This window comes from Grampus griseus (genome assembly GCF_964374135.1).
Source record: "Grampus griseus genome assembly, chromosome: 13".
Taxonomy (NCBI): Eukaryota; Metazoa; Chordata; class Mammalia; order Artiodactyla; family Delphinidae; genus Grampus; species Grampus griseus.
In genome coordinates, this window is record NC_139007.1 from 6,596,096 (window position 1) to 6,607,708 (window position 11,613).

The 11,613-nt window shown below is 45.3% G+C and overlaps 1 protein-coding gene across 2 annotated transcripts in view; it reads right to left on the minus strand.

Moving 5' to 3' along the window:
- The window catches only part of LMBRD1 (LMBR1 domain containing 1), a 116,497-nt gene extending 108,663 nt beyond the window's left edge, over positions 1-7,834 (minus strand). The window contains exons 1-2 of one of the 2 annotated variants that reach the window (XM_082669041.1): positions 7,584-7,834; positions 131-307 (exon numbers count right to left, since the gene is read on the minus strand). In XM_082669041.1, the coding sequence (XP_082525167.1) occupies positions 131-307; positions 7,584-7,655 (249 nt within the window). In that variant the 5' untranslated portion in view covers positions 7,656-7,834. Of the gene's footprint in view, positions 1-130; positions 308-2,244; positions 2,420-7,583 lie in introns of those variants that run through there. The other variant, XM_082669042.1, reaches the window with a different exon arrangement.
- Between the last annotated feature and the right edge of the window lie 3,779 nt (positions 7,835-11,613).

Genomic DNA, 11,613 nt, shown 5'->3' on the forward strand with positions numbered 1-11,613 from the left:
ATTTCCATTCCCGCTTATTCCCAGAGACGACAATAAAACACAACATACACTGCACTGCTAAACATTTCAGTAAATACTTAATTGCCAAGGATATGAAAGGGAAAAATTCCCATAGTATGATGATAATTACCTTAAATGTACCATTTTGGTTTTTCATGTAGGAAACCAAAAATATATCCACTGGTAGAAGTGCTGATGTGATGAGAGCAATCGCCAGAGAAAAGATCGCTGTTATGGTGGAGACAACTTCACTTTCCCGCTGACTTTGATATTTACGAACATAAACCCAGCAGAATGCCAAAATAGCCTGAAATAGAACAGAAAGAAATGTTTTGTTACTGCCCTATGTATTCTCTAAAACTGATTTTAGTCTGTGTTTGTAAGTTCCCAATGGGAAACATTATGTCAAGTAGCGATTCTTCCGGATGTGCAAGCAACATCCACTACCCCTTATAAATTTATTCAAGATTTATACCTTTCAAAGCCGAGTTCATGAAAGCAGTACAACTTCACTTGGGTGCCAAGACACCAAAAAAAACAAGCAAAAGTTATCAATAACAGTGCTCAGTTACATATTTCCTCACTGAACACAGTATAACCATTCATGGTTTCACACAACATTACAGTTCTAACTAGCTCTGAATACTTTTCCCTATAGATCTCCCCAACCTAAAGAAGACATAACTAGTAGTTATTCTACCGTATTCTTACTGCTGAAGCATCACAGAATACCACTTGAATTAAAATTAACTTCTGTCCCATTATGACAGTTCAAGAGTACCATTCAACTAAAGATTAACTGCCAATAATCACCATGCAATTGACACATTATATTATAATTCACATTTCAAAGGGCATTAAACGAAGAAAAGTGAACACTGAAAATGGATGCACGTGCACTGCAAGGAACTTTTCAGGGAAAAAGTACACTCAGAGGTACTGAGGTTGACGTCTCATCTCCATCTTCCTAGAAACTAACAGAGGGTATAGGACTGTACTCGCGCAATCCTCTAACTTCAGATTCCAGCATCAGAATCCCCTGGAGGGCTGCTAAAGCACAGAGTTACAGATCCAACAGGTCTGGAGAAGGTCCAGAAAACCTGCATTTGTCACAAGTTCCCAGGTGAGGCTGATGCTGGTCCAAGGACTACACTTCGAGAACCTCCGCCCTAATCCTAGGGGAAGCAGACAGATCCTGAATCAGTGATTCTCAACCTTGGCTGTGTTAGAATTCCCTGGGTAAAAACTTAAATTCCTACCTGTACACCCACCCGCAAACCACTTCAATCAGAGTGAGGCTCCTCCAGGCAGCACTTCAAATGCCTGAGGATTCCAATCTGAGGCGAACCAGAGTTTTAACCAAGCTCTATCAAAGCCCTGGGACACAAGCTTAGTTTTGGCATTTCATTCTTTTCAACAGATTTAACTTTCACTGTAAGCAGACAGGGCAGGGATTCCCTAGAGAAAGAGAGCCAGGCATGGCCTTCTTGACTTAAGAGAAGCCCCTTTTGGCCCAAGCCATCTAAGCCTGGCTACAGCGCACTTGCTTGAATGGGTCTCAGTAACTAAAGATCTTAAAGGAACAAAAGACTTATCAGGTGAGAGAAGTAACAACAGTAAAGATAATAAATCAGTTGTAAACTCCCAATTCTGTTTCAACAGGTGGTAAAGATTAGCCTGAAGCACTTTCTTGAGCTGTTTTGCAGAATTTCACCCAGCCTGGGGTGCTCAACCACTATATCAACTGGAACCTAAGGGGTGATGATGTTGACCTTTTCTGAGCCTAGTGACTTGAATCAATTAAAGCTTGGACTCTGTGGACCTTTGCCCCAATTCTATTCCTCTGCTCAAGCCCCTTAATAATATGCATACACCCTTAGCTTAAAACTCCCCCAATCTTGCTGTTGAGGAGACACTGCTTTGGGAAGGATCCCCAGTGTTCTCCCTACTCCTGCTCTTCGGCTTGGTTGTGTCTTTTGGTTCAACACCCATCAACAGGCAAACCAAACCCAGTTTTTCATGTAACGTTACTTCCCTTCTAGTTCAGGAGCCAGAACTGAACTAAGCACCGCCTAACTAACCTAAGCACCACCTAACTAGTTTCAGTTTCCAAATTCTCCAACCACAGTCAAGATATAAGAACAGTTCCATCACTGCAGAAAAATCCCCTTTGCCCCTCCAGAGTTAACCCGTCTCTCTACTCCCCAGCCCTCGACAACCACTATCTGTTATCTGTCCCCATACCTTCTGCTTTTTCTAGAATGTCATCATGTCCTTATATAGCATGTCTTTTGAGTCTGGCTTCTTTCACTTAGCATAATGAATCTGAAATCCATCCAAGTTGTTGCATGTAATTCCTTTACATTATTAACATTTCAGTTGGTATCAGAATAGCAGGAAAAAATAAGGTGAAAAGGAAAATGTGCTCCTGGGAACCTGGTTGTTGGAGAGAAAGAAACAAAGGAGGGGAGGGAGGGAGGGAGGGAGGGAGGAAGGAAGGGAGAGAAAGAAGGACAGAGAGGGAGGGAGGGAGGGAGGGAGAGAGGGAGGGGGGAGAGAGGGAGAGAGAGAGAAAGAAAGAAAAGGAAGGAAGGAAGGGAGGGAGAGAGAAAGAAAGAAAGCTTCAAAGGGAGAAAGAAAGAAACGAGAGAGAGGGAGGGAGGGAGGAAGAAAGGGGAAAGAGAGAGAAAGAAAGAAAAAGAAAGGAAGGAAGGGAAGGAGGGGGAGAGAGAAAGAAGACCTTCATTCAAATTCCGGCTTAACAACTTACTAATTTCTTTTTGTTCTGGAAAATATTCTTTCATAAAATGTTACTTATATTAATATTTAATGGGTTTGTTTCTAAATTAATTGAGATATTTAAAATATTCCCCAATTATTTTGGAAGCCACTGGAAGATGAACCTTTTCTTTCTATCTTGCAACAAAGTGCTCAATAAATTTTTTGTTCGACTTCAAGGAGATCTGCACTTTTACAAAGTTCAGAGTGACAGGTATTACTGCAAAGGAAGGAGTTTGCCAATAACAGGCAGGGAAAGGGCAACGCAGGCAAAATAGTTAAGCCAGAGGTTCCCAAACTTTTTGGTCTCAAGGTCCCTTTACAGTCTTAAAACAGAACCCCAAACAGTTGTTTACAGGTTAAATCTGTAACAGGGAAGAGCTAAATCGGACTCCAAGTTGGATCTGTTTCTTTGACTTTAACCTTTGCTTTTCGTTGCTTTTGTTATTATAACCATACCTAATGGCCCGCCTCAGGGAACCCGCCTGCCTGTGAATGGCTGCAAGAAAAAAGAAACTAACACATCCCCTCTCCCAGGCTGGTCATTCCAGGAAGTGTTTTGCAAGACTGATGGCCCTTTTACTTTACTTCCTCAAGGCCTCTCCCTCTCTGATTCTGCAAAAGAAACTGGCATCCAGACCCCATAAGATGGTTTTTCAGAGACACTAGTCCACCATCTTCTCGGTCTGCGAGTAAAGTCGTATTCCTTGCCCCGACACCTCGTCTCGGGTTCATTGGCCTGTCATGCGGCGAGCAGAGCGAGCTTGGACTCGGTAACAAATCTATCAATAGTTACTACGTTATAAAATAAACCAGATGTCCTCAACTGTAAGATAGAAATAAGAATACTTCTTTCATAGCAGTTATAAAAACTGAATGAAGGGTTTAGCACAGCGCCACGAACAGCAGCAATTATTATTAAATGTCATATGAAATAACATCTTAGAGGATTTCATAAAAGAAACCAATGCATAATTTTGCTAACAACTATAAGGAAATGTTTAGAGCAGTCCCCAACGCCTCCCAAGAGATTGTGATTTCACCTGTCTGGGCATTAGGGCTTTTAACACTCCCCAGGTGGCTTTAATGAGCAGTCAAGGTGGAGAAGCACCTGGGCAGAGGCAGACATGAAAACAGATAAACTTTTGTTAAATGAACGCACACACCTACTGCCTGGGATCTTGTCGAACTGCAGATTCTGATTCGGTGGGGCTGGGGTCTTATATTTTGTATTTCTCACAAGTTCCCAGATGATGCCCTCACTTTGAGTAACAAGAGTAAACTTGCTTTACAGAAACGGAGACTCAATCTTGTACAGTAACGGGAAGTGCAACTGGAGAGATGGTGTAAACCAAATTACTGAGCATCCTGCAGGGGGAGGCTTAGGTAGAGGAGCTCAGATTGACAGAGTAAACACGGACAGTTAGACTATAGGCTTTGGAGGGGCCAAGTCTCACCTTGCCTTATGCGGCAGAAGAAAATGAAGTCCATCCTGTTTGCCCAAGGTTACAAAAGTAGTCAGTCTCAGTGTTCTGATTCTTTAGAAGATGACTGGCAGCAGTTCTCAAAGTGTTAAATCCCCAGACCCCTGGCAGTCCCACAACCCTTTCTGGGGATTTGCAAATTGAAACTAACCCCATAATAATACTAAGACGTCATCCGCCTCTGTCACTATGTTGATACATGATGGTGCAAAAGCCTCGGTGGGGAAAACTGCTGGCGATTTAAGCATGAATCAAGACAATGGCACCAAACGTGCCAGTAGTAATCTTACTCTTTACCACCACACCACACTCACATAAGGGGGAAAAAGAAATCTTTTTAAAGACTGTTTAACTTAAAACTATAATTGACAAAGCAGTAAATGTTACCTTTATTAAACTTCAACACTTGACTCTTTTAATACTCTGTGGGGAAATGCATACTGGAAGTATGTACTCGACCTGCGATGGCTGGCTGCCCCCAGGAGAAGCACCTCAGTATTTAAGAGTCAAAAGCCAAACTAGGCACTATTTCCAAGAAACATCACTTTCACTTGAAAGCACAAGTGACTAACTATGGTTATTTAGACTTGGATATTTGGCAGATTTTGTCTAAATGAACAAAGGAAGCCGATCAGTTCAAGAAAAACAACTGACAGTATTTGTTACAGGTGATAAAATTCAAGCTTTCAAATGAAAACCAGACTTTTGGAAAACCTGTATCCACGACTGTGCGCTTGACAATTCATTTCTGAGACATTTCTTCTGACAAGATCAGTAGTGATACTGATGAATGTGATATTTTGATTTATATAATGAAAGGTATCCATATTTGGAAGATCTGCATAACTCAGTGAACCAGTATTTTCTAAATGATCAAATGCATCACATTGTAAAACCACACACGGGGAAAGATCCATTCAAAGTACAACGTGGACTTTAATACAACTGAACAAAAGTTCATTGATAGGGTTTCAGAAACTATATTTCATATTAAGAAGCTTCTACTTACTGAGTTTTGGTGTAGTATTATAGAACAAGGTCCACAATGACCTAAAAGATACTCTGCTTCCAACTGCATATCACTAAAACTTCATATACTTCAACCAAAATAATCTCTGAAAAGGCTGAATGCAGAAGCAGACATGAGAATTCAGCTCTCTTCTAATAATCCAGGAACTAAAGAGACTTGCAGAAAATTAAACAATGGCCCTCATTACTAATTTCTTTCTACTCCAACATCTAATTTCAGACCTTTAATTCCCTTCTCATTTTATCTTGTTCCCACTGTAATATCACCAACTTAAATGGCTTCCCTTCATTATCTACCCAAAGTTTGCCTCAATTCCACTTTCTCCCAATATTGTTCTCTATTCTCTGAAGTCCTATTTAATTCATAAAACCATACTTTGGTTTTCAGTACTTAAAATAACCTGTTACAAGAATTTTTGTTTTCCCACCTATCTTCAGGCCCTCCTAAAGGCCACATTTTGCTTTGTTTGCATCCTCCTACCATTTACAGCACAACTGCTGTACCTTACATGTTTTTCACTGATAACTGCCAAGAGATTCCCCCCTGAACTTTGATACAGGTTACCTGCTCCTTTTTTTTCCTCTGTCAGGGAGGAGGAAATGTACCTTTCGTTCTTCAGTTCTTCTGACTGGTCTAACAACTAAATTGACATGAGATAGATCAACAGGAGAAAATCAAACAAACGCTTGAGAACATGTATACAGGGGAGAGACCCAAGAAAACTCGCCAAAATGGCCAAAGCCCTCACCTTAAATACCACTTTCAGCTATAGACAGAGGATCCTGGCGGGGGGTGGTTTGGGACTTCAACAGGGAGGAAGGCAATTCACAGGCAGACAGAAAGCAAAAGGTTGGCAAATACACTTTTGCTGGGCCAGGCAGACACAAGAGGACAGAGGGACTCGGATCTCTAGGCCCAGCGGAGAACCACCACCATCACGCCTAGCCCACATCCTCTGCAGATATCTCAGGTGACGACTCTATTTTGGGAACAAGCCCCTTACCTAAAATTCTCCCAGCAGCTAAGACAGAGGTAAAAAAGACAGATTTCCCGAGTCTTCTGTTTCTTACATATAATCAGCCTGAACTAACCATCAAGCCAGAGAGACATTCTGGGGCGCCAAATTTTGCTCCCCTACAAAGTCAAGTGAATATGAGGGTATGGAAAAGCCAGTGAACTCTCCAAGTACAGGCTTTGGAAACCACAGCCAACCTTCACGGTTTCCACTTTTCTCCAAGCAGAATAAAGTGTGCTTCGGGGTAAAGGCATTATTACTTTCCGGGCGAGGGGTAAAAGCAACAAGAGAAGCCTTTTCAAGTTTTCGCACTTTGGAGGGGAGAGTAGTTTCCGCTGCAACACCTACTGGAAAAACAGACACACTGGAAAACACAGAGGTTGCAGACACGGTAGTGGAATCAAGAAAGTGAAGTAAAATAAGACAAGTCTTGATTTCAACAAGTGAAGTAAACAGTTTTTTGGTTCGATTTTGTTGTTTTCCTAATGCAAAGTGGCAAAATGCTTCGGGGCAGAGTGTTGTCCTGTTGAAGCAACAACAGGATGGGCTGGAGACCACGAGGGAAGAGTGAGACTGGGGAAGGGTACGAAGAGAAATAAACTGAATTCCCAAATAAAAGGGTTTTAACATAGGTTAGGGAAGTACAACCTAGGCCATTTGGCCCATTAAGGCCCACGTTTTGCTCACTGGAGAAGCAGGAACCAGGGGGCTGGGAAGGAGGCACCTGAAGTCAGACAGGTGGGTACACAGACCCTGACACCGTCAGTGACCAGGGGCCCAGCTCCGCCCTGCACAGGTTTTCGCCCATCAGAGACCAGGAAGGAACGCGATACCCAGCGTCAGAACGAACACCGCACGTCACCAAGGCAGGGTCTCACAATGGGGAGAGAAGGCTGAAGACCCCCCATCCTAAGGGAAGGGACAAGGTGGACCACTCAGAGGGGCAGAGGCACCCCCCTTCCGGGGCGACGACGCGGCGCCCACGGGACTCGAGCAGGCGGGCGCTCCCGGGTCCCAGGGCCCCTCCTCTCCCCGGGCCCCCATACCCAGGTGCGCCAGCGCGGAGTTCGGGTCAGGACGCAGCCACCAGCCGGGGGGAACACCCCGCGCGGGCAACGAGGGGCCGGCGCGCCCCTCACCGCGGCCCAGTCCAGGGCCCCCGCAGCCCCCGCAGGAGCGGGCGGGGCGGGGCAAGGAGGGTTCCGGCCCCGGAGACCAACGGCGGGGCTGCCCCTCCCCCGTCCAGGCCCTGGGGAACTCCAAGCGTCTCCCCTACCAGGAGCAGGAGGCCGAAGATGCACCAGCCGATCACCAGCTCGGCTGACGCCGCACCCGCCGCCGCCGCCATCTTTGCTTCCGGCCGGGACAGCCCCGGCGAAGAGTGGAAACTGAGGGGAGAAGGGAGCGAGCGCAGGACTCGGCCCAGCGGACCCTAAAGGTTAAAGGGGCGGAGGGGCGGAGCGCCTGGTTGCCTAGGAGACCGGACCCGCGAGCGGCCCCTGGCGACAAGCGGCCGGGGGCGGGGCGCGTCCGGGACGCCGTGACATCACGCGCTGCCGGCTGCGGGGCGGGGCGGGGTTTCTGAGGAGGCGTGGTGTCCCGGCCACGTCACCTCTGTGGAATACTTAATTAGGTCCTGGCTGCTGAACCGGAAAAGCTAGGAGCCCATGCGCGGTGCAGGTGTTGTTTCTGCAGAGCCCGGCCGCCTTGGGGGCTTCCCCTGCCGCTGTAAAGGAAGAAGCTCCCTAGTGTCCAAGGCAGAAGTCCTCCCCAGGTTGCAGGCATGGCGGACTATGAAGGGAACGTTTCCCAGCTGCCCAAATGACCTTCTGATTTGCTGGCACCGGGGCCCAGCCTGAGTAGCTGCTGGGCTGGACGCTGCCTTATCATGTGATGTTATGGCCTTTATATTTAGATCTCTACATTCCTGTAAATTTCCATGATGACTTTATACCCTAAACGTACTTGACTCTGTGAACATATCAGAATGAAATCGCAGCTACTCGTGATGTTCATAAATAAGTGAGCAAGGTACCGCCATAGGCCCATAGTGAAGCCCACGGAATGGTTCCGGGGTGGCTTGCCTGGGTCCATGGAGCGTGGGTACATCGTTAACCACTGAATTGAGCAAACTTATTTGTAGTCACAACACAACTTTATGGATGAAGCCCACATCTCTTGACAATGCATTATGTGGTTATGTTACCCCCGACCTGTTACAGGCTGGAATCCTGCTGAAGGGAAGGGCAAAATGAGGAGGGAAGAAGAAAATCGGGAAGAGTTTTACTGTGAATTGTACCATCCAGGGTGGTTTCCTGCTCTCTGAACTTGCGAGTGTTTGAATGTGACTTTTCCTCCTGTGGGCCATTCACTTCTGGGGAGGCCTCTCTCCTATAGTTTCCTCAAAGTGAATAGAGACATCTCTACTCCAGCTAGCCACTTAAAATTCCCTCACCTGCTGCAGGGCATACTGTGGTCACTTAAACTTCTGCCTCTTCCTGCTAAGGTCTCCTAATCCTCTCCTGAAGGCCCGCTGGCTTGGAGGAGAAATTTAAGACAACGGCAGGCCAGTTTTGCCCCTTCTCACACACTGCCCAAATCCCCTGTACACCACATGATCCGTGTGGCTTGCACCAATAACCTTTGAGAGCGCAGGCCGTTCCCAACGTAGCTGCCTTGTCCTAGTTCTAATATTAAAGCTATCAGCCCTTCTTGGATATCCCAGAGGGAGTCAGCTGAACTCCAGGGTCGGCTGAAGTTCTCCCATGCCTAAGTTGGGTACCAGCCCTCTCTCAGATGCAAGGACCATATGTCAGATTTCCCAAGTAGCTCCCTCGAGGCCTCCCTTACTAGGCTAGGGATTAAATGGCAACATGTCACCTCAGCCTTTTACACACATATCACTTCTTGGAGTTAGAAGTGGGAATTCATAGACCAGCACCAATTCTCAGAGGAGAAATCTCTTCAATTTCTCTTCTCCCCCTCCAGTCCATTTATTACTATTTTATTTGGCTGAAGGGCCAAGAATTTAAACTCCTTTTACATCCCTTTTTAACTCCGTATGTGAAGGAGAATTTGTGGTTAGGAGGGGAGTTCAAGAATTAAAGATCATAATCTCCCTACCACTTTAAATTTTATGTGAAGCTGGTGATTTTTTTTCAAGACTAAAATGAACCTTTTTTTTGTTTGTTTGTTTGTTTTTTTTTTTTTTTTTGTGGTACACGGGCCTCTCACTGCTGTGGCCTCTCCTGTTGTGGAGCCCAGGCTCCGGACGCACAGGCTTAGCGGCCATGGCTCACAGGCGCAGCCGCTCCGCGGCATGTGGGATCTTCCCGGACCGGGTCACGAACCCGTGTCTCCTGCATCGGCAGGCGGATTCTCAACAACTGCGCCACCAGGAAAGCCCTAGAATGAACCATTTTTAATAGCTGATGTACTGGGTTGGCCAAAAGTTTCGTTCAGTTTTTTCCAGAAGATGGCTCTAGTAGCTCATAGTTATCTTTAACTTCATTCGAAACAATTTTGTTAGGTTGTATGTGACAGCTGTCACATCAGCGTGCATTTTAAAAAAAGACATCAAAATTGGTGGATTTTTGTGTAGCCATTTTAATATTGAATATGGAAGAAAAAAGCACCATTTCCAGCATATTATGCTTTATTATTTCAAGAAAGGTAAAAACGCAACTGTAACACAAAAAACGATTTGTGCAGTGTATGGAGAAGGTGCTGTGACTGATAGAACGTGTCAAAAGTGGTTTGAGAAATTTCGTGCTGGAGATTTCTCGCTGGACGATGCTCCATGATCGGGTAGACCAGTTGAAGTTGATAGCGATCAAATCGAGACATTAATTGAGAACAATCAATATTATATCACGCGGGAGATAGCTGACATACTCAAAATATACAAATCAATTGTTGAAAATCATTTGCACCAGCGTGGTTATGTTAATCGCTTTGACGTTTGGGTTCCATATAAGTTAAGCGAAAAAAACCTTCTTGACCATATTTCCGCATGCGATTCTCTACTGAAACGTAATGAAAAGTTTCCATTTTTAAAACACATGGTGACGGGCGATGAAAAGTGGACACTGCGCGACAATGTGGAATGGAAGAGAGCGTGGGGCAAGGGAAATGAACCACTACCAACCACATCAAAGGCCGGCCTTCATCCAAAGAAGGTGATGTTGTGTATATGGTGGGACTGGAACGGAGTCCCCTATTATGAGCCCCTTCCGGAAAACCAAATGAATCATTCCAACAAGTACTGCTCCCAACTAGACCAACTGAAAGCAGAACTTGACGAAAAGCGTCCAGAATTAGTCAACAGAAAACGTATAATCTTCCGTCAGGAAAGCACAAGACCACATGTTTCTTTGATGACCAGGCAAAAACTGTTACAGCTTGGCTGGAAAGTTTTGATTCATCCACCATATTCACCAGACATTGCACCTCTGGATTTCCAGTTATTTCGGTCTTTACAAAATTCTCTTAATGGAAAAAATTTCAATTCCCTGGAAGACTGTAAAAGGCACCTGGAACAGTTCTTTGCTCAAAAAGATAAAAAGTTTTTGGAAGATGGAATTATGAAGTTGCATGAAAAATGGCAGAAGGTAGTGGAAAAAAGGGGTGACTATATTGTTCAATAAAGTTCTTAGTGAAAATGAAAAATGTGTCTTTTATTTTTACTTAAAAACCGAAGGCACTTTTTGGCCAACCCAGTACCTTCCATTGAATTAAGCTTATTTAATAAATTGGGTTCACTCTTTTGCTGACTCTGAACACCTAAGTATTGGGGTAGCATTGGGCAGTAGCTTGAGATTCAAGTTGGAAAAGCCTTGTAAACCTGTGTTGCTGATGAGAGAGTGACTAGTTACAAGGATAGTAGTAGTTTGAATCAGGAAGATTGGGAGAAAGGGAAAAGAGAAAGTGACACATCTGAACAGGTAGAAAAGGGCACGTCAGCCCATCTTTCCATTCTTCCACCCGGTCAGGATGTACTATTTATTCAGCATATGACCAGACCAGTGAGGACTGAACACACTCTCCTGAGTGATGTTCTTAAACCTAGGAAGCTTTACATTACAGACCAGAGTTCTTTAAAAATAATAACCATCTTGGGCTTCCCTGGTGGCGCAGTGGTTGAGAGTCTGCCTGCCGATGCAGGGGACGCGGGTTCGTGCCCTGGACCGAGAAGATCCCACATGCCGCGGAGCGGCTGGGCCCGTGAGCCATGGCTGCTGAGCCTGCGTGTCTGGAGCCTGTGCTCCACAACGGCAGAGGCCACGACAGTGAGAGGCCCGTGTACT